Here is a 20,000-nt window from a genome sequence, read left to right as displayed (position 1 = left end):
CCCTCACTTTGAATAGGGAAAGATGAACATGAACAACTCACGGTACCAGGTGACACGATGCTCAATAAGCAGCACTGGTCCATGGACGCTGCAGGTCGGTCCACATGCCTCTCATGTGCACACGCACAAACACAAATCCAAGCTGCCGACATACACAAGCTCTAATGCACGCTTCAACTGGTCCCTGGTTCCCTAATGTCTTTTAAAAGAAAGTGTGGACTGATTAAAGTCAGAGTTGTATGGGGAACTGTGAAAAAAAAAACTACAAAATAAATAAATAAAGCCTGTGTCTTGCCCCTCTAGGCATCCGCCGTTTATATGATAATCAGCTCCACTCTAATTTGCATTTAATTCTATTTTAAAAAATGACTTTTTTTAAAAGTGGAAAAGAACGGGAAAAATTATGTATGAGAACAAAATTTTATGTAGGAGGAAAAGCAAATAGGCTTTCTTATATTTTACCTTTTACTGTTTTTCATCCACTCGTTCATTTTTTGGGGCGTGAGGGGGTTATTTCAATGGGACGTTTCCTCGAGGGCCACACAGCTCATAATAAGAACATCCATCTTCTATCATACTGTATCAACGGTCTGCTCACACCCCAGTGTGCTTTCTGTAATCCCTTCATTCTCTCGCCAGAAACTCCTGCGTTTGAACCGGATCCACCTACTGGGCTCTATTATATATTATTAATATTCTTATTATTAGGGATGCAGAAACCATTTTAAAAAAATACAAAAAATACAGTTCCTTATTAAGATTGATTTTGCACAAAACACTAGACACAATTCACACAACCACACAGCACTACACCTTTTTTTTTTTTTTTTTTTTAATAAAACACCTTATTCTTAACATCCAATGATTCATGAAAACACAATTTTGTTACACACGGTTCACAGTGTGGTGTCACTGTGCTCAACATTTCTGATCTTGTAGTCTGGGTTTGAACAATATTGTTTGCGTTTGCATGAATATACTAACCAAACACAACACACAAGAACAGTAGTTACTGCACACATATGAAAATATGGACCCTCACTGAAATAAATCAATACGTGCATTGATTTAATTTAAAAATAAATAAGATGCATATCATGAATGCAAGACAACGACAATGCTTTTCCTTTGAAGGCGATTTATGTACGTGTGTGCGCTTCCGTAGCCTCAATGACAGGCAGTGTTGACGACTTGCCGACGTGAGCCTGGCGTCAAAGCAGTTATTGTTTTGTAGTTTGTGTTCTCAGCGAGCAGCGGTGCTGTCATGAGCCGCTCCGCCTCACAAAGCTCTCGCAGGCGGTCAGTCTCTCAGGAGCCTCGCTGCAGCCTCCGCGTCCAGATTGAATAATAATCGCGCATGCGCAAAGCTCCTGATCCTGCGGTCTGATCCACTATGCAGAGCACTTTAAATCAGTATCACTTCTGGATCTTTACTCTCCTTTCAAAGACGAGGACTTTCCACACACACGACATGCTCAGAAGATGTTTCGTGCACTTGTTCAAGACAACACAGACTGGACTTTTCTCACCGAGTAAGAAAAACTCAACTCAACTGGAAAACATCAAAAGCACGTATTGCTTTTGTATGAAGGGAATCAGTCTTTAACATACATCTTTAAGGTAAGCAACCAACTGAACATGGACAAAAGAAGTGGCGTGTCCCTAACAGGGACCCTTACTACTAAAAAAAAACATTGTTTATGTTGTTCTCTGATAAAATACAAATGTTTCTTCTGGTACCTTCCCTAGGAAATAAAAGAAACAGATTTATAAACTATATATGTAGGTGTGTTAACTTGCTGTTGCTCCAGTGTTCCTTTTATATTGTTCTGATGACATTACTTTAAAATATAAGCGTTCAATACACTATATTTTACTTCAATATTGAATTTGGAGCATAATGTGAACTAGAAAATTTCGCAAGAAATTTTGAAATATCGTGTGTAATCGCAGGAAAATCATGAGATTAATCAGATAAACTTACCTACTTTTTACCCACTTGCTACTAAATATTTTTTTTAAACAGGCTTCTTGCTGCTCTGTTGGCTTCCACTGTGTTTTTTTTTCATCCGTACTGCTTTCATCCTGATTGTTGTGTTGACAATTAAGCAATTTGTCAGCTGGCTTGTTTATTGGCCAACTGGTCCATTGGTATAGTATTTTGAACATAATGTTTTGAATTAGCAAACAAGTGACTTCATGTGAGAGTTGTGTGTCTTAAAAAAGAAAACTGTGTGCAGTGTGTTGCAAAAAGTGTCACGCTGAGTTGCACGTGTGTCGTTAATTAATTGAGGTGAGTTAGCGACAGCTGATATGACCTGCCGTTTTTCATTTTAACCTCAGATTAAAAGCTGCACACTGAATGTTTAGTACAGTCAGCTTTGCTGATAAGAGTGTCATAACTTAAACATTAGCACCAGTGCGTCCACATAATTTGCACGCACTGATTTCCCTACGCACATAGGCGCCAAATGCTTACACTGCGGAGCCCTGACCAGATTAAATTCTCTGAACAAGAAAAATCCCTCGAGGGGGTTATGACTCTTAAGTCCTCTAACATGACTAACTTGAGCAGCACGACCGGAGCCGTGTTAGTGTAGTGAGTCTCCCAGATGTGAGCATACACTGTAACGGCCTCGTCAGTGCAGCTTAGCCACTTATATTTGCCACATTACCATTTTAAGCATAATAACTCAAGCAGTCTGGAGACATATAATGCACACTGACTGCAATAAAAAAGGTTCGTCGTAGAGACCGGCACTGGCCCCTACAGTACGTTTTAATTCTCGTATAGAGGCTGACTCATTGTTTTCTGTGGTAAATATCCGAAAGGAGGTTGCCTTATGGGCACCGAACGGCAAGAGGACACAGCTCCTCAAGCTCTAACATTGCTACAGATACAAGTTTTTTAATATAAGTTAACTTCCACTTTTAGTATTCTTAATTGAGATAGACAACTTTCCACAACAGACAGAAAGAGGATGCAGGGCTGGCCGACGAGGCCCGTCCTTGTACCCTTCCCCGGGGATCAACCCATATGTCACTCTGTGTCTCACTCTGGCTTTGTGGATCCCTGCGGCATGCCGGACCTGATTACTATTACATTTAAACAAACAGTCCTGGCTCTTTGGAGGCAGTCAGCCTTGAGCTCTGACAGGTGAGGCAGTTGGTGGAGAAGAGCGATCAGGAGATAAAGACATTCTTTGTTTCTTTTCTCTCCTGATAAAAGACGCTGTCTTAACACACAAACACACAGATGCACGTCCTCACCAATTGGCTGCATTGATTCTCTACCCTCTTACTCTAACCATCACTGCTGCCGCAAATCTGACCCAATCCTAATTTTAATTTAAATCCTTTGAAACCATTTAACCCAGTGGTTCTTAAACTTTTTCTGTTATGCCTCACTGTGGAGGAAGAAAAATTAAACAAAATTGTAACAATATGGTCCAACGAGTCGCGAATGCGCAAGCGTAACCTGTTAACGTTTTCATGAAAGTACAGGCATTTTTCTATGTATTTATTAATGACGTTTTATGTCTGTGTACTTAATGTTTGTGTACTATGTAAAGTTAACATGTTAATAGGGAGAGCCCCACCTGTAATATCTCTACGCCCCACTAGAGTGTCACGCCCCACAGTTTGAGAACCTCTGATTTAACCCAACCTCCAACACCATTTAAGTAACGAGTACCACTCAGTATGGCCACTCTCATCAAAAAACCCTGAATCTCAGGAACTAAAACGGAAAGTACAGGAAAACATGACATAATTAATATACATACACACACACACACACACACACACACACTCATAGGCTGTCCTTGTCTTTTAAAAGTGACTCTTGCTGTCTTTTGGTCTGGAATCGTTTTGTTCGGCTGAGTGCTTCTCCAGAAAATCGCCCATCGCTCAGCCATGCCACAGAGTGAGATGGAATGAAAAGAGCTTTTAATGTGAGACTTTTTTTGCCATAGGTTTCCGCACAGTACACAGACTTCCTCAATATTATGTGTTGTCATATGTCTTCATGACCAGTTTAACAGAAATTCGTTGCATATTGGAGTCCAAATGAATTGCCAGGAAGAAGAAATGAATGGCAGCTATGTGTGGGAAGTGCATATAAATGTCATTGGAGCAATTGATTTTCGGACAAGACTAATCATAATCCAAGAAGAAAAGAGCTACAATTATTAGGATGAGACATACACACATGACATACAGACTTAATAAGCATATTGGCTACCTGATCGCTACTCATTGTGCATCACCAGTGTCTTACTCAAACTGCTAGCTGGACAGCTGTGAGTACTAACAATAGTCGCCTTCACTGTTTACATCCATAAAATACATGCCATGAGTGGAGTGACTTTGGAAGGAGACTGGCGGTTCGACGTGAAACAACGAGCATAACATTTCACAATGACTGGACCAAGCACAGGGAGTGCTTGCTTAGCTGCCATTTGTCCGTTTCAGAACAAAGCTCCACAGAAATCTCTCCTCCAGAAAGCATCATTCCTGGAATTGAAGTTGAACTACTGATAGGCACACCTATCTGCTGATTGCATGTTGTCACCCTGGCAGTCTGTCCCTAAGCTCAAACTGAAGTCAAGATGCAATCCAGCACTCTGGCTGCAATGATGGCATCATCCACCTGAGATTTACCACTGCGGCTGCTAAGATTGAAGGGCTTTATGAGGTGGGTTTCAGCACTAACCTCAGACCACACATGGTGATAACCCCGGTCCATACAAGAGGACTGCAGCTTGGTTCCAAGGGGAAAGCATGGGCTTTAAACAAACCCCTGTCACAACTGTTTCCATGAGTGGAATTATAATGGCGGGCATCTGAGACACCTTTTATGAGAAAGCCTGTCTCATTGGTTTCTGGATGTTATTGCTATGACATACGACTTAAAGTTGTTACTGTAGGCCCCTTGGGCCTGATGGATCATTTTACCAGGGACGTGGCTGGGCTTCTCCGCACACAGCACATTTACGTAAGTGTTTGAACTGTAAAGATGTTTCTAAGTTTGGGATGGTACACAAAGTTCTGGGTTCTTTGTGAATCGCAGTTGGGGAAAATCACTGAACAGCTTCATATTATTTGATCTGTTATCTCTGGGATGTCATACAGTCTTTGTACTTACAGCATGATTTGGGATGATATTTATTATTATACAGTAAACACCAGTGGCGGACCGTGGAAATAGTCACCATGCAAGCTGTTTAGTTTGACTCACGCAGTGCCAGGTCGCTGGCCGTCACTGTTTAGCCGGCGGAGAGAGAGAAGAGAGAAAGAAGAGAGAGAGACATACAGAGAGACAGAGGTGAGATGAGATCGGGTAAAGAGCATTAAAGTAGCGTTCTACGGCAGCGAGCTGACTCCAGCAGAAGCAAGACAGGAGTAACAAACAGGAGACAGGAGCTGCTCAATGAGGAAATAAGATAATCGGAAAAAAATAATTAAAATACATGTAGTGTATTTGTGAAAAACACTTCAGTTATAAAATAGATTTAACTTTTAATTATTAATTAAATAAATAATTCAAATAAAACAAATTCAAATCATAAAATAGCTATAACTTTGCGATTCTGTGTAGGCCAGCAGAAAAGGCTTAGCGAGCCCTGACGGTCCACCACTGGTAAACACAGAGTACACAAACATACATTTTAATGATACTAGACGCATGCACATTTTATGTGAAAAATGTAAAACAAAGGAAACCAAACTCCAGCAGTATAAATCATTTTAGTATAATTTTCGGCGTTTACTTTTGGAGCCTTGCAGATGAAGGACACTTCGTCTTGTTTCGGAACCAGTGAATTATTGATAAGCTAATTTCAAATGTGAAAAATGGCTTTGTGTGTCACCTTATGATTAATTTAAGTGTTCTTGTGATTCACCTGCTTCAGCATCTCTGTCGAAGCTGCACACAGTGAAATCATTACCAACGCCTATAACCTATTTGTAAACTATAGCCTGTGTTATATATCCATCACATAGTTGTGTTGTTCATATATTTTCATGAAGTTGATTGATTCTTCTTGACTCCTTGCATGTTTGTCATCAACGTTGTTCTTGCTTAAAGCTGTAGGCTGAGGGGTTATAATGATGATGTTTGCTTATGTTCGGGTTTATTTTCATCAAAACATTTTTTAATTTTTGTTTGATCTAGCATTGAATTTGGACCCATTCATGTACAGACCTGGTTTAACAAAGTTAATGAAATGTCCTATTATCCAGCTTAACATAATGACATGATTGACTATAGGATATCTCGGTTCCCCAAACTTGGATCCTCCCTCAAACGTTCTCGTTTAATTCTAAACAGACGTCAGTCCTCAGGATACTAGCATGTGCCCGCTCCTCTTCGAAAGGGAGAAAAGTAAACTACCGAATTCATGATGTTCTCTTGCTACAATGGCAAATGAACTCAGAAAAAGACTGTCTCTTTTCTCTGCTGACGAGCAGAAGAGGATCATGACTACATAATGATTATGATGAATTAAGGTCCATAATCATGGCAAAATCTAATGGGGCTTTCACATTCAAAGCGTAGCGAATATTCACAACACTTCCTGTTGTGAACATAGTGTAATGCTCCTGGTCGGACTAGAGTCACATAAGCATTGCAAAATATCAGACAAGTAAATGTGTCAGTATTGAAAAAAAATATCGAATGATTTTAAATGCCTCATCACCCAAATCAATCAGATTACATTTATTTAAATGTGTCTGCTGGCAGTAGGATACAAATTAATATATACTTATGAGGATGTATGCACGTATATATCATGAACGTATATATCATGAACGTATATATATATATATATATATATATATATATATATATATATATATATATATATATATATATATAGTTTGTATGTGTGTCTATTCATGTAGGTGTAGCTTACCATACAAATAGGAGTTTGAATATGTGGGCGGATCAGTATGGATGCAATATCCAGAATCGGAAGGATTTTCGTAATCTGGAAGAACTCTCTCCCTATAAAACTAATATAACTAATATTGCTCCTTCATCAATGAGGAAGGGAGCTGCTTTTTGTCCGGTGGGAGTGGCCAACTTAACCAGTAAACTTTAAGTAAACCTTCCCTGAGGCAGGTTAGGGGATTTCGATGTGTTGCTATGGGGATTTATCTAAACTGGCTTCGAGGAAACGAAAAGCCTGATCTACGTCATCTTATCCTGGAAATTATCCAGCTATATCAGTAAGCTAGGTACAAAGAACAGGGCTCTGATTAAATCAACGTTTTGACAAAGGTGGAAATAGTGGGATTTAAGATTTAAAATCTTTGGATTGTCTATTGGCTCCTCCATATGGCAAGTTGCTTTCCTGTCTTTTGATGCTTGTACGAAATGGTACGCAGTAAAGTGGAGTTTTCCCCAGATTTTTCATTATGGAGTAAGAAGTGGAATACAATCTCCAAGCTGAGCTTGTGATTTATGTATTGGCATTCTCAGAGTATGTCGTAGCAGCTTTCCAAAGCCAAAAAGATGACCTGTCTTCAAATCTTTCAAAGTTTGTTTATTAGTTTTACCCATGGTTAGGTCCGAGTCTGGCAGTTATCTGCTGACCCTGCACTCTGATTTAGAACAGCCGTTCAGGTGTCTTGTTGGATGATGTTTACAGCTACCAGTTAATGCAAAAAACAGGAACATTTTTCATGCATTTATAAAGCCTTTTTAAATTCCACATTTTCCTTCCTTTAAATGTCACCTAATTCTATAGATTCTTTTTTCTGGTCATTTGTGATACACTCTCTCACACCGGTCAGAATAATGCCAGCGGCAGTGTAACAAAGCGCCACATGTGGGAGGCAGTGATGGAGGGACAGAGGTCGTGAGAGGCAGGCAGTGAAATGGTGAGCGTGGCCCGTACAATCACATGCCTGCTGGGTTGGAAGCGGAGAGCCGACAGCCGGGGAGGAACTAAGCACCTTGTGAGCAGTGTAGGTGTAATCACGGCTCTATTGTAGTGAACAGCTGGGCCTCTGGAGCCGTGAGCAGCAGGAGGCCAGAGCCGGGCGCTCCCCCTGCAAATCACCATGCCTTTAACATTTCTGACAAAATAAGAGCAGATCATTGTACTCCAAAGTATATGGGTTTGCCACAGCCTTTACCAGCAAGAACAAGTCAACTTGTCTTTAAATAGTGGAAGTAGCAATTAAACTGCCGTTTCTTACTTAATCAATAGGTGTCGGGACAGAATAGCCCACGAGTAGGGATGCTCCAATCTCAGTCAGTAGATTAGTTGATCAGTTGGTCATTTATTTGATCAGAGGATCAATCTGGACCTTGAGTCTGTAATAAAAGTTTGATTGATTGATTGATTGAATCCGTCTGTCCTATTTATAGAAAGGTGTTAAGTCTCGTCACTGGTCAAAGTTTCCCATTTGCATTTATTGGGAAATGAGCTCAATCTGTCACAAACTCGATCAATAGAACATTAGCAGAGCAGCGTCTTTTGCTTACCATCAACGATCTGTAGGCCGTTTGGTTAGAAAATCTCAGGTTGAATACATGAGCACAAAATCAATGCAGTGCTTGTAAATATCATTGAAAAGCAAATCCTGAGCAAATGAAGTCCTAAAGCGTTAAGAGGGCTGCTGGCATGGACCTGAAATAGTACTTAGGACCGTTTCACATCATTTTCTGGGTGATGAGTTAACTTAGTCTGAGTTTGGTTGTCAAAAATGGTAATGGATGTATCCAATATTGACTTAGCAGATAAATAGAAAAATACTAACCAGCCATTGAGAAAACCATGTTTATCTTTAACACAAAGTACAAGCATGAATTCTATTGCTGATCGAGACTAATCTACATTTCCTAGGAGAGAAGGGAAAGTGCCGAGTAGAGGTACTTTAGCAGTCTGTTATTTTAATGAGTAACAGTGACATGCTATCGATGCAATTATAGCCCTTGATCTTTCACATTCAGTCTGATAATGACTTTTCTTTTTCAGAATTTTTTGAAATGCATAGAATGCTAAGAATTACATTTTTTGTTATATTTTGGGGGCTTTTAGCTTGTGCACTTGAAGAGCATAATTTCCCTTCACACTGCAGCCTGAGTGAATTTGACTTCCTCCATCACTGCAGTGACATATAAATTAATTAAACAATGGGCAGTTGTTGGTGGACAGAGTATCGTCACACACTGTTGCGATGACTCCCTCGGGAGTACCCGAGAGGAGAGAGGGCTGCAGCCCACAGTGGACTTCAGCCGCTGTCATCCATCAAGGTCTCAGAGAGAAGCTAGGACATGTAGTCTTGAGGTCTTGGTAGCCATGGACTCTCCAGGGCCCCAGAAGTCATGTTGAACCTGAAACTATGCCCACAGGAGACCAGCACTCCACTGCTTCATTCAACCTAGCTGAGGTGTGGATAGGGACTCTTTTCTTTATTAGAGCGGTCCCGTGATTGTTAGTGACAGTCTTTCACGTTCATGTGATTATGTTGGTGCTCTCGCTCTCTTTCTCTTCTCTCCCTGTCTGTCGTCCTCTCAGTCTTCATTTTTCTTAATCTCTGATTACTCCTCAAACTGCAGGTACGAGGAGCAACAAGGATGACGGAAAAGAAAAATACAGAATACAAACTGTTCAGACTCCCTAATTCAAATGTAATTTAAAATATTACTTCATCAAGTCAAAGTGAAATGGACAACTGAAACATCACGTCTAAAGTAGAACCCATTATTTATTACTTTCTAGGACCACTATCGGTAGTATTTCCAGTTTCTGTATGAGTCTCCCTCGCTATCCCTTTTTTATAATCCCATTCTCTCTTGCTAATTCCATCAAGCTCTGCCAATGTCAACAGAGTGCATCAGTGGTCTGTTTTCTTTGGGGTTCACTCTGGGAGCCACTCAAGGACATTCAGACTTCCTCTGAAGCTTGTTCAGTGTGACTCCATGCCCTAAAACGTGGGCTTTTGGTTGGGTGTGTTCTTTGTCGGCCCCTGAGAGGGATCCGTCCCTGAAGAAAGCAGTAGAGCACCATCTTTCGTTAATATGGTACCGTATCAGCCATTTAATTAACTGAACTGTGGCTCTCACCAGCTGTACTGTATGTGGCATGATGTGGAACATGGCATTTAGGCCAAAAAGTTTGCACTTTTGAGTCTTCGCGCCAGAGAAGCTTTTCTCTCATGCCGTCAGTCTTTTAAGTGCAGTTTGGCATACTTCTCTTGAGCCGTTATGTGTTACGTCTGAAGTGGCTTCTATCTCAACGGTCTGATTGATGAAATGCAGCAGTGATTGGCTGTGCCATCTTTTGCTGAAACTCTGTTGGAGTGGCCGGTGGATACTTGGACTCTTGCCAGACCAATGCCCTAGTTGCCCATTCGTCCTTTGCATAATGATGCCACCTGTGCTCCTGCAATACTCTAGTGATTCATAATGTCTTACACTCTTCAGGGGCCTGTTCCTCAACACAACTCTACCTTGGACGTCTCTTGAGACTTCCTTGGATTTCAGGGCTTTTGGGATTTTCTTGTACTGTGAACTACTATCAAGTTGTGTACCTGTAACTCATGTCTAATCTACTGAATTTCTCACAGATGGATGATAATATAAATCCTGGGATTCTTCAGATATTCTTTTTATTCTTCATGTCTATTAAAGTTCAGGTAAGCAAGGTCCAGTAGGAGCAAGATCCATCCGTGGCACAGGCACCTCATAGAGCCATGTCCGGTTGCACGTCGCGGTATATCCGGTTTTCCCCTCAGATGCCTCGGTCACCACTGGCACCAGTCGCGGCACGTCGCGGTTCCCACCTCAGATGCCACAAGTTGCCAGTCACTACGTGGCACCAGCAGCTCGTAGAACACTGGTGTCAGACCCGTTTTCAGCGAGTCGCGGGTCGTCACAGAGCGCTGTACTCACGCTTCGCATGACTGCTTTTACAACGCTCTTTACTTGCGACTATTTGTGATAGTTCGCTTCATTCCCAACTTTTTTATTTATTGAATTATTAGCTTAAGCAGTTGAGAAGCACTGGCCCAGACCACATATGTTACATGTGTTCTTATTAACTCACAATTATTTGTTGGACCAGAGTTTTGTCTTTCTCAACTGTGACAAAAAAGCTTTCAACAAAATTCTTATAATAATGTGCGCTTGAACTTTCTCTTTGTTATATTTTATTATTATTTTTTCTGCACCCAGTACATATTGAAGATGAGTGTTATTGACCTATTTGGCCACAAGAGCACGTATACCTTTGTTTGAGCACTTCTGTCAGGAGTAAACAAATGCAAGGCACCTACATGTTTTGTATTCATCGCCACAAGTATAGAGATGTTTTTCTCTGTTTCTCTTAAAAATACTTTTTTCTTAATTTATAAATCGACTGTGCAAGGAAATTTGTTAGCTTTAAGTGTTTTAATGTGAATCATGTCAAATAGCCATCACAATTGATCTCTTTTTGTGTCAGATTAGCTATTTGTTTTAAGTATTCCATAAAAACACACACATATATATATATATATATATATATATATATATATATATATATATATATATATATATATATATATATATATATATATATATATTAACCACCACGATATCTGAGGTGGGAACCATTGCGTAGTCAGTGGTTGCCATTAAGTACGTGTGTGTGTGTTCGGGTCACACGATCACAAATAGTAGCCGAGGGTTCCTCTTGCGCCTATACTGTGTAATAATAATAAAATAACAACCCGATGATTCTTCAGTTCAGCCTAGCCGGCAACTACTTTATTTACGTCTTTCTCTTTTCACTCGTAACATTTCTCTGCACCTCTCTTTTTGTTTTTCCCCTTCAGAATAAGTCTGAAAAATGTACACTTGAACACTGCTTCCTAGATCGCCACCCAAATACACATTACAATAACTTACAGTCACCCCCATAATGAAAAAAAGAAGTCACGGAGAAAAGTAGAGCGTTTAATTCTGCGTGGTTGTATTAATTTCCTTTCACTGTCACCCGGCTGACCGGTCTGCTGATATGTGGCGAGAAGTTAGCAAACAACAAAACATTTAATGTGTAAAAGACTCTTCCAGAACAAACACACAGCATCTGATGAACAGTATGAAGTTGCAGATGACCGATTCCTCAACTGCTGCAGCAAACTGAGCAAAGTAAATATACTTTCAGGAAGTGGATCACGACTCCAAACTCCACTCCTGCTGCTGGTTCTGTGAGAGTCGCGTCAGTCCTCCTTCGTTTGCGGTGCTCTAAAAGTCCGACGTTCCAACCTTGTGTAAAAGATGAGGGCACGATTCTCCTCCTCTTACACAGGATAGAGCCACTAAATTGTTACTTTGCTTGTGATATGTTGATGACGGAAAACCGTGAATAAAAAGCCGAACTTCCGGCTGTTCGTTGTGGTTTTTGGACGGTCAACCTGCGTGTTGACTGGACAACTTTCTGCTATCGCGATTGCAGCACTTGTTACTTTACATGAGATAAGAGGAAATAAATTACAAGAAGTTGTCAAACTGAATTCTTCCAGAGGCTACACAAGGCATACAATAATTATTACACATGGCTTTTAATCAAGTTCTGGAAACATTTCAATGAAGAGCAAATAAAAGAGGATAAAAAAAAAGATCAACTTTTAGCATAATAGCAAAGACTCTGAATACTTAGTTCAATTTAGTACTTTTGTATTTCAGCATCAAGGCATTGACATAAATGACATATAATGCATAATTATTAGGAAGTATTGAGGGTGAATTAATTGCAGAAATTGAAATGAATGCTTAATTCTACAACAAGAGGTCTGAATAGTCTCCATTAAATACAGTATGCTCTTGGTTCAAATCTCTCTCTGTGTAGTCTACAGTATGTCTCTCCTCCTCCTCTGCTTCCATAAGTAGTAGCTCTCAGAGGGAGAAGAGGGTGATTTCCTGCAATGCACTTTCAGATAAGACGCAGCAGGGAACTCTCTTCATCCCTCTCCAACTGTCTCACCACTTAACATTCTGCTTCCCGTAGGAAATAGCCCCCATTTATTCACAAGCTACAAGGCACTGTCAAAGCATATATGTGGGAATATGAGCTGTGGCTAAAAAAAAAAAGCCTTTTGCTCTTGTGAAGAAAAAGGTAGTGACACTTACAGCGCTTCTCAACTAGCATGCACTGGTTCCCAGTTTAGCTGCCACTGGTATTGTCAATCCCTGCTGCACATTGTTTATTGTGTGACTCGCTTATAAAGAAGTAATTGGACAGTCTTATAGGATAATAAAAAGCAAAAGATTCACAGCCTTGCATTTGGTGCCTGGTCACCCCCATTGACTTGTAATCTCCATCACACGGGTCCAATCAATGGACTGATGGCGAGGCTATTGAGATCCAATGGAAGGTACAACAGGCCAAGTAGAAGACTGTATGCCTAAAGGCACTTTGCTGTCTCATTACCACACAGGTTGCAGTGAGCTCTCTGTTGTTGTTGTTGTTGTTGTTGTTGTGGTACTAGTAGTAGTAGTAGTAGTAGTAGTAGACGTAGACTGGTGGAATTCAGAGGAATTAATCATGAGAAGCTGGTGATCTGTTTGAATAGGTTGCTTTATTACTTTTCCCTTGGTATTGAAATGCACCACTTACCAAAATGGAGCGCTTTGACCTTCAGAGCCTTTTCAGGGAAATAAAGGGAATACACGATGCGAATGAACAAGGTGAACAGGCAATGCTTCTGTTGTGATCTGTAGGCCGGCTTCCGAGCCTCCACAGTCTAATAGCAGCTCAAAGACGATCTACACCTGCACACAGTCAAGTGTGCGCACCTCTGACGCGCCACGCTGGCACGTTGACAGACATGTTGAGAGTCGGTCATGTGTGCTTCTCAGTAAAGCTTTGAACTGTTGTTGCTTGAACTGCTTTGAACACCGCGGTGCTGTCAATACTGGCAGATCGAGACCTATGTGTGTGTGCGTGTGTGTATGTATGCATGCGTGTTTGTGCATGCATGTGTGTGTGTGTGTGTGTGTGTGTGCGTGTGTGTGTGTGATGTTATTTACTAAACCTTGTGGCATTTGACACTGGGAGGTGTTTCTGATTCATTGTTTCACAAGCTGCTGTGTAGAGAGAGATAGAAACCGGCACGCTTTAGGGGAGGAAAAGGATACGTCATATCACACATATTTCTACACACACATCCAGATCTCATCCTCTTTCCAAAAAGATGTACACACACACACACACACACACACACAAATCTAACGCTCAACTATCAAACTGCCTCCTTGACATCAAAGAAAAGTTGATAAAGCAGAAACCCATGCCAGACACACACGTACACAAACAAGCACAGGCAGGAATATTTGATCCATTCACCTAGAGTTTGATTTTGTGTATTTTTATCCATTTAATAGGTGCCTGTGCTCCAGTTTCAAGCTGCAGGCTCTGGGTACCTTTTTACAGGTGTTTCCAGTTCCCTCATAAGCAGACAACTTGACAAGCATAAAATATATATCAGAGACATGCAGCTTAGATTTTTATTCAAGTGCAATTATTGTTGTGGGGGAGTGGATTAGTAACTGTTTTAACATTCTATCATTGCGTTTAGCTCATAGGCTGTACATAAGAAGTGGACGTAGTCACCGTGATGTCACTCATTGGTTTGTGAACTGGCGTTTTGAAGCTTCCGGTTCGGCATCTTACCATCGCCGTCTTAGGTTTTGTTGTTGTTTTTTGCTGTTGCCATCTTGTTTTGTTTTTTTGGCACCCAGAATTCACACAAGATGGTGGAGCTAAATACAACATTTGTAAATGACCAAAAAGGTTACAATTTACTTTCATCAAACAGCATGGTGGCGACCTCTCATCCACAAACATAATCCTGCTCTCTGGTCTACTTTTGTGACTGAATGAACATCATGTTGTATCGGACAATACTGGACATACAGATTGAGACCATGAACTTGTGTTTACAATGTTTACTGAGGTAATGAATCGAGTGAGAAGTGAGGCCATTTTCTCAGGGCTTTTTCCTTTTGCAACCAAGTTTAAGGCACTTTCAAATTGGCTTCAATTTCATTTGCTGCGCTGACTTCAGCTACACTCTGGGTGCTGCAGTTGATTTTCTCAGTGACCTTAGCGCAGCAGAACATTGCAAACTGACAGACTTACCAAAAAAATCGTTAAGTCGTGTTGTTGTTTTGGTTAATCTTCTTCTTTTCCCTCCAAGAGGTGTTTTATATTCAACAACATGACTGGCCTTCTCCTTACTTGACACACCACTACTTCACCGTACAGTTGTAGGAACAGGAATACAAAACTACTTAACTCAAAAAAGCATGTTGGGGGTATAAAGCTACGCACCCCAGATCTAAGCGGGCAAGAAAAACTCCTGTGACACTGTCTGCACACATCAGATGACTCTTTGGGAGTTTCAACTTCATGGTTGAGAAACTGAATCCTGCGATATGTTGCTCTCCCCGTCTCCCCCAAGGCTATATAGCACTCGGAGCCCTCTCCTGACTCTGTCCCTCAATTCCCTTGTTGCTGCCAGGCTTAATCTGATTAGACGGACGGACCGGTTTCCAGCACCGCTCATGTGTGTGTTGAGACAAGTGGAAGAAAGTTAAGGAAATCAAGTAGGGGAATGGCCTCGAGGCTGAGGAAGTGAATGTGCAGCCGCTTTAATGTGAAGTCATGTAGACCAGCGGTTCTCAAGTGGGTCACGGACCTGTTTGCCCTTTGCTTGGGCAAAAAAAAAAAGATAAAATTTACAAAAAATCACAAAAATGCATGAAGAGATCACTAACTGTGTTTTATATTACTCCTCACAATCTGTACTCACACTCATGGTGTCCACACCCAGCATGCAACACTACTGATCGCAATCTGTATTCACACTCATGGTTTGGATGTTGCATTCAAGTTTTCAGAGCTTTTTGGTGATTTTAAGTCATTCTGCCTTCATTTTAACCCAGAACACCGGCACTGCGGCAGACTTGAAACGTACGTTTATGTTCCATTTTGGGGGTAACGTTATCATGTAGCCTATTGAAATGTGTCAAGAGTAAGAGGTTCAGATGCAGGGATGTATCCGGTCATTTTTCAAAATAAAAACGACCTTCGTTTTTTTTTTTAAATGTATTTTTATTTATTCTTTCTGTGCGGCCCGATACCAAGGGGGCATTGCGTCACTTGCTCGCAGACGATGACGTTTTTGAGCGTGATTCAACAGCATGGCACCAAAATGTAAATCCTTCAAAGGAGTATACTGACATTGTTTTTTATTCCTATGTGACTTTTACGCTAGGCCCCTTACTCTTGAGAGTACAGTGGGTCAACAAGTCTAAGACAGACACACATACACACACAAACACACACACACATGTCCACAGACACTGTCTCACCCCACATGTTGAAGCAAACACATACATGCTCTAAGCCCAGCACCCACACACAAACGCACACAGTTTTGTAGACCCTGAAAACAGTACAACAATAGCACCTGATAGCATGTATTTACACATACACCAGCCAGCCACACTCCCCTGACACCTGTGCAGACAGACTGTGGGATCAACTGCTCTCTTACTGTGTCACTTTCGCTTTGGCTCTGGGACCAGCTTAGTTCAACTCTATGACCTCCCCCATGTGGCCACTCTCTCCCCCTGCAGTAACAAGGCTACACACTATGCACTGTGTGTGGCCGCAGGTGCGCGTGTGAGAAGCAAAAACAAATAGGGGCTTCATACCAACGTTTCTTTCCAGTAATATGGCTGGAATACCTCTGGTCCTCCCGCACAAGCTTTTCCCCTAGTATCTGTGGGCATTCTTGTTTCCTATTAATTGTGTGTGTGGCTGTTTTGTGATAAAAATCCAATTAATGAGGATTTTTCTCAAACTTACAGACCACCTCTTTTTTTTTCACTCGCCAGGTTTCAACACTGACAACAACCAAAACAAACAGTACTCGGATATTGTGCTGCCTTTCTGGCCTGTTGATATTTATTAACTCATTGATTTTAGATACCAAAGACAATTTTAGCAGGAATACAGATAGGCAAGGCATTAATTTACAACAAGCTGTGACAAATACCAACTGGCAATAGGGTATCCCAAAGCCATTGAAGGTGCACTAGTAAGATCTGTTTTATCAGAGGAAGTCACAATGTGGAGCTGCAACAGACATTCTGTCAAACCGAGATGCCCAAAAAGTATCCTGTGTGGTCAAATTAAACTGTGCTGCCAGCTGGACATGGTCAGTTCTGAAACCGTCTCCATCAACAGGAAGCGATGAAGAACGTTGAGCTCAAAATTAAAATGTAGTCATTATAACTTCATCCACATATTGTTTGGGGATCCGGTGAAGTTTGTAGGACGGGATGGCGACATTGGTTCCATATCTGTCTTCTTTTAAGCTTTTCAACGGAAATGTTAATGTGAGATTCTCATGGAGCTGCAAAACAAACACAACATGTCCTGTGGTCCAAAGAGTTTTGTATCTTTGATATTGCTGCTCTCACACACAGGCCAACTGTAGTTACAAACCTCTCTTGGCGTGAGTGAGTGAATGACTTCGAATGAATGCTGGAATTCAGTATGGTGAATTCCTATACAGACTGTTTGTGCTCTACATTTTGCCATGTGGATCCTATGGAGAATTGCTAAGTCAACCCTTTGGCCAGCAACCAATCCCGAGTGATCAAAACAGCTATGTTAGTCATTGCTTTTTATGTATCCAGATCGACCAAGAACATATTGTTGTTTACAGTCATGATTTGGGAGAGTTGCCGCAAGGGAAGTATATGCACATTCACAATCACAACTAGGAACTGTTCCAAAAAGGATATCGAAATTAAATTGTGGCTACGTAGCTAGATACGGCTTCTGTGTAAACCACATAAAGGTCATACGTTTATGTCTCTACTTCAGCAGCATAATATTAGTATTCTTCCTGAATATTTCTTACTGTAGCAATAACAGTGTGTGTGTGTGTGTGTGTGTGTTTGTCTACTTGAATGTGTCTTTCAGAACACACCGGTGGGCAGATCAGTGTTCATGGTGAATGCCACAGATCCAGACCAAGGCACTGGAGGCAGCGTTCTCTTCTCCTTCCAGCCTCCCTCTCCCTTCTTTTCCATCGATGGGGCCCGAGGCACCGTCACGGTCATCAAACCCCTGGACTACGAGGCAACCTCAGCGTACCAGCTCACTGTCAACGCCACGGTCGGCACACGCATAACAGACATGTCCCGTCTCCACGAGCACAGAGCCGACACGCCAAGTCAAATAAAAACGCACACATGCTAAAAACCCTTGCTTCTGGTTCTTTCAGGATCAGGACAAAGTGAGACCTCTGTCCCGGCTTGCTAACTTAGCGATTACCATCACTGATGTCCAGGACATGGACCCCATTTTCACCAATCTGCCCTACAGTACCAACATAGAGGAGGACGTTTCCCTGGTCAGTAATATACGATCCCACCTGGCAAAACACTGGCTTTTACTGCTAGCATTTATTTAAACCCTGTAATCTGTCCATCTCTCGCTCTCCTATCCCTCTCTGTCTAACCAACTTATTTTTCACCTCATTGCTCATCCCCAGCTCCTCCTGCTCCATGTTCATACTCTTTGATTATTCAGGAGGTGTTTGGAGCAGGTGTAGCGGGGAAATGTGGTTAAAAAACAATGTCTGAGTTATTATAGGGGCAAGATATCTCACCTCCAGGAGCCCACCCAAACTCTGCCCTGGGCTCTTACATGCAGCAGTGCCAGTGTTGGCGACTGTAATTACCGCGAGAGATTTACAGTCCTGCTTCAGGAATGTGAGGCCTCTAGCAAAGGTCACTGAAGCTATAGGATTTATCCCACCATGCTACCTTCATGTGCTCATACTGCTGCACGCGTGTGCAGGAGGACGTCTTTGTATAGTATGAAGCGCTGAGCGGTGGAGTCTCACCATGACCTTACCTTTGTCTTTATTGCAAGTAGCTTTGTAATGGGTGTCTAATACACTGAGTGTCTGTTTCCCTGTACACCATTATGTTCACTCCCCTGACTCAGCCCTCTAAACTCGGTTCCCAGGTGGCTAATGGTCCAGCTATTGATGTTTCCACTCGTAGAGGGGGAATTACACACAGGGGCATAATACTGTCCGTCCTTATTTCTGTTCTCTCTCTCTCTATCAGTTTAATTCTGCACCCCCTCCCCCCGCCCGCACCTCCCAGTCCGTCCTTCCCACTCGCACATCTCTCGTCCCCAGCCTGCATCGCACTGTAGTAGAAATGTCAAGTGCAACATTTGCATGCATATTAACAGGGCGTGACGGAGTCGACGCCCGGTGTCTCCCTGACTCTCTGATTCATCAACTGTCACCAGGAAGGTCACGACAGGAGGATGAGGAGGGGGGGGGGGGGGGGGGATGGAGAGAGATGTTGGGGTGAAAGGAGAGAGGAAGAAGTGAGGTGACGGAATAAAGCGAAGGGATCAAAAAGGAGCGCATCACGTTGGATCACACGTTGACATTGGCGAAAGGATTCCACATCTCTCACGGTAGCTGAGCAGCGTTAAGCCTCAGTAATACTGCCTCGGAGTGTTGTAGCTCTTGCCTCTGACAGTAGGGGGCACTGCGTAATCCTATCACTGCAACGCTATGCGAGGAGGTCACAGCAGGCGTGCAAACAAAATCTGTTACCGAGCCACTTTGACCCCACAACAGATACAGACCGGATAACAACGGTGCTTAAAGTGAGACAGAAAGACAGGGATGCAGGCCAACAGTGCCCGAGCACTTATACACACACACACACACACACACACACACCCTTCCGAAGCCCTCATGCGCTATTCTAACAGGCATGTGTCATTTCCATTAGGCAGTGTTGGCCGGTGATAAGCCGAGGGCGTACAGTGACGGAACGAGTGTCAACTGTTCTCAAGGCCCATGACATTTACACGTAAAGGGATATCAAACTTGGATCCCTGTCATAGGTCATTTCTCAAAGGTGTGAGTGCACACACACTCAAACCCAC

General features: G+C 42.0%; 1 protein-coding gene across 3 annotated transcripts in view; it reads left to right on the top strand.

Annotated features, from left to right (window-relative positions):
* The window catches only part of cdh23 (cadherin-related 23), a 164,170-nt gene that overhangs the window by 52,108 nt on the left and 92,062 nt on the right, over nt 1-20,000 (top strand). For all 3 annotated transcript variants that reach the window (XM_068567305.1, XM_068567304.1, XM_068567302.1), the window contains exons 7-8: nt 18,000-18,194; nt 18,304-18,432. In XM_068567305.1, coding sequence (XP_068423406.1) covers nt 18,000-18,194; nt 18,304-18,432 — 324 coding nt within the window. The remainder of the gene's footprint in view (nt 1-17,999; nt 18,195-18,303; nt 18,433-20,000) is intronic.

The sequence above is a fragment of the Clinocottus analis genome, unplaced genomic scaffold, assembly GCF_023055335.1.
Source record: "Clinocottus analis isolate CAN_PGR_092001 unplaced genomic scaffold, fCliAna1.0.p SCAF_8, whole genome shotgun sequence".
Taxonomy (NCBI): domain Eukaryota; kingdom Metazoa; phylum Chordata; class Actinopteri; order Perciformes; family Cottidae; genus Clinocottus; species Clinocottus analis.
The sequence above is the reverse complement of the archived record's forward strand: the minus strand, read 5'-3'. Positions and strand labels throughout refer to the sequence as shown.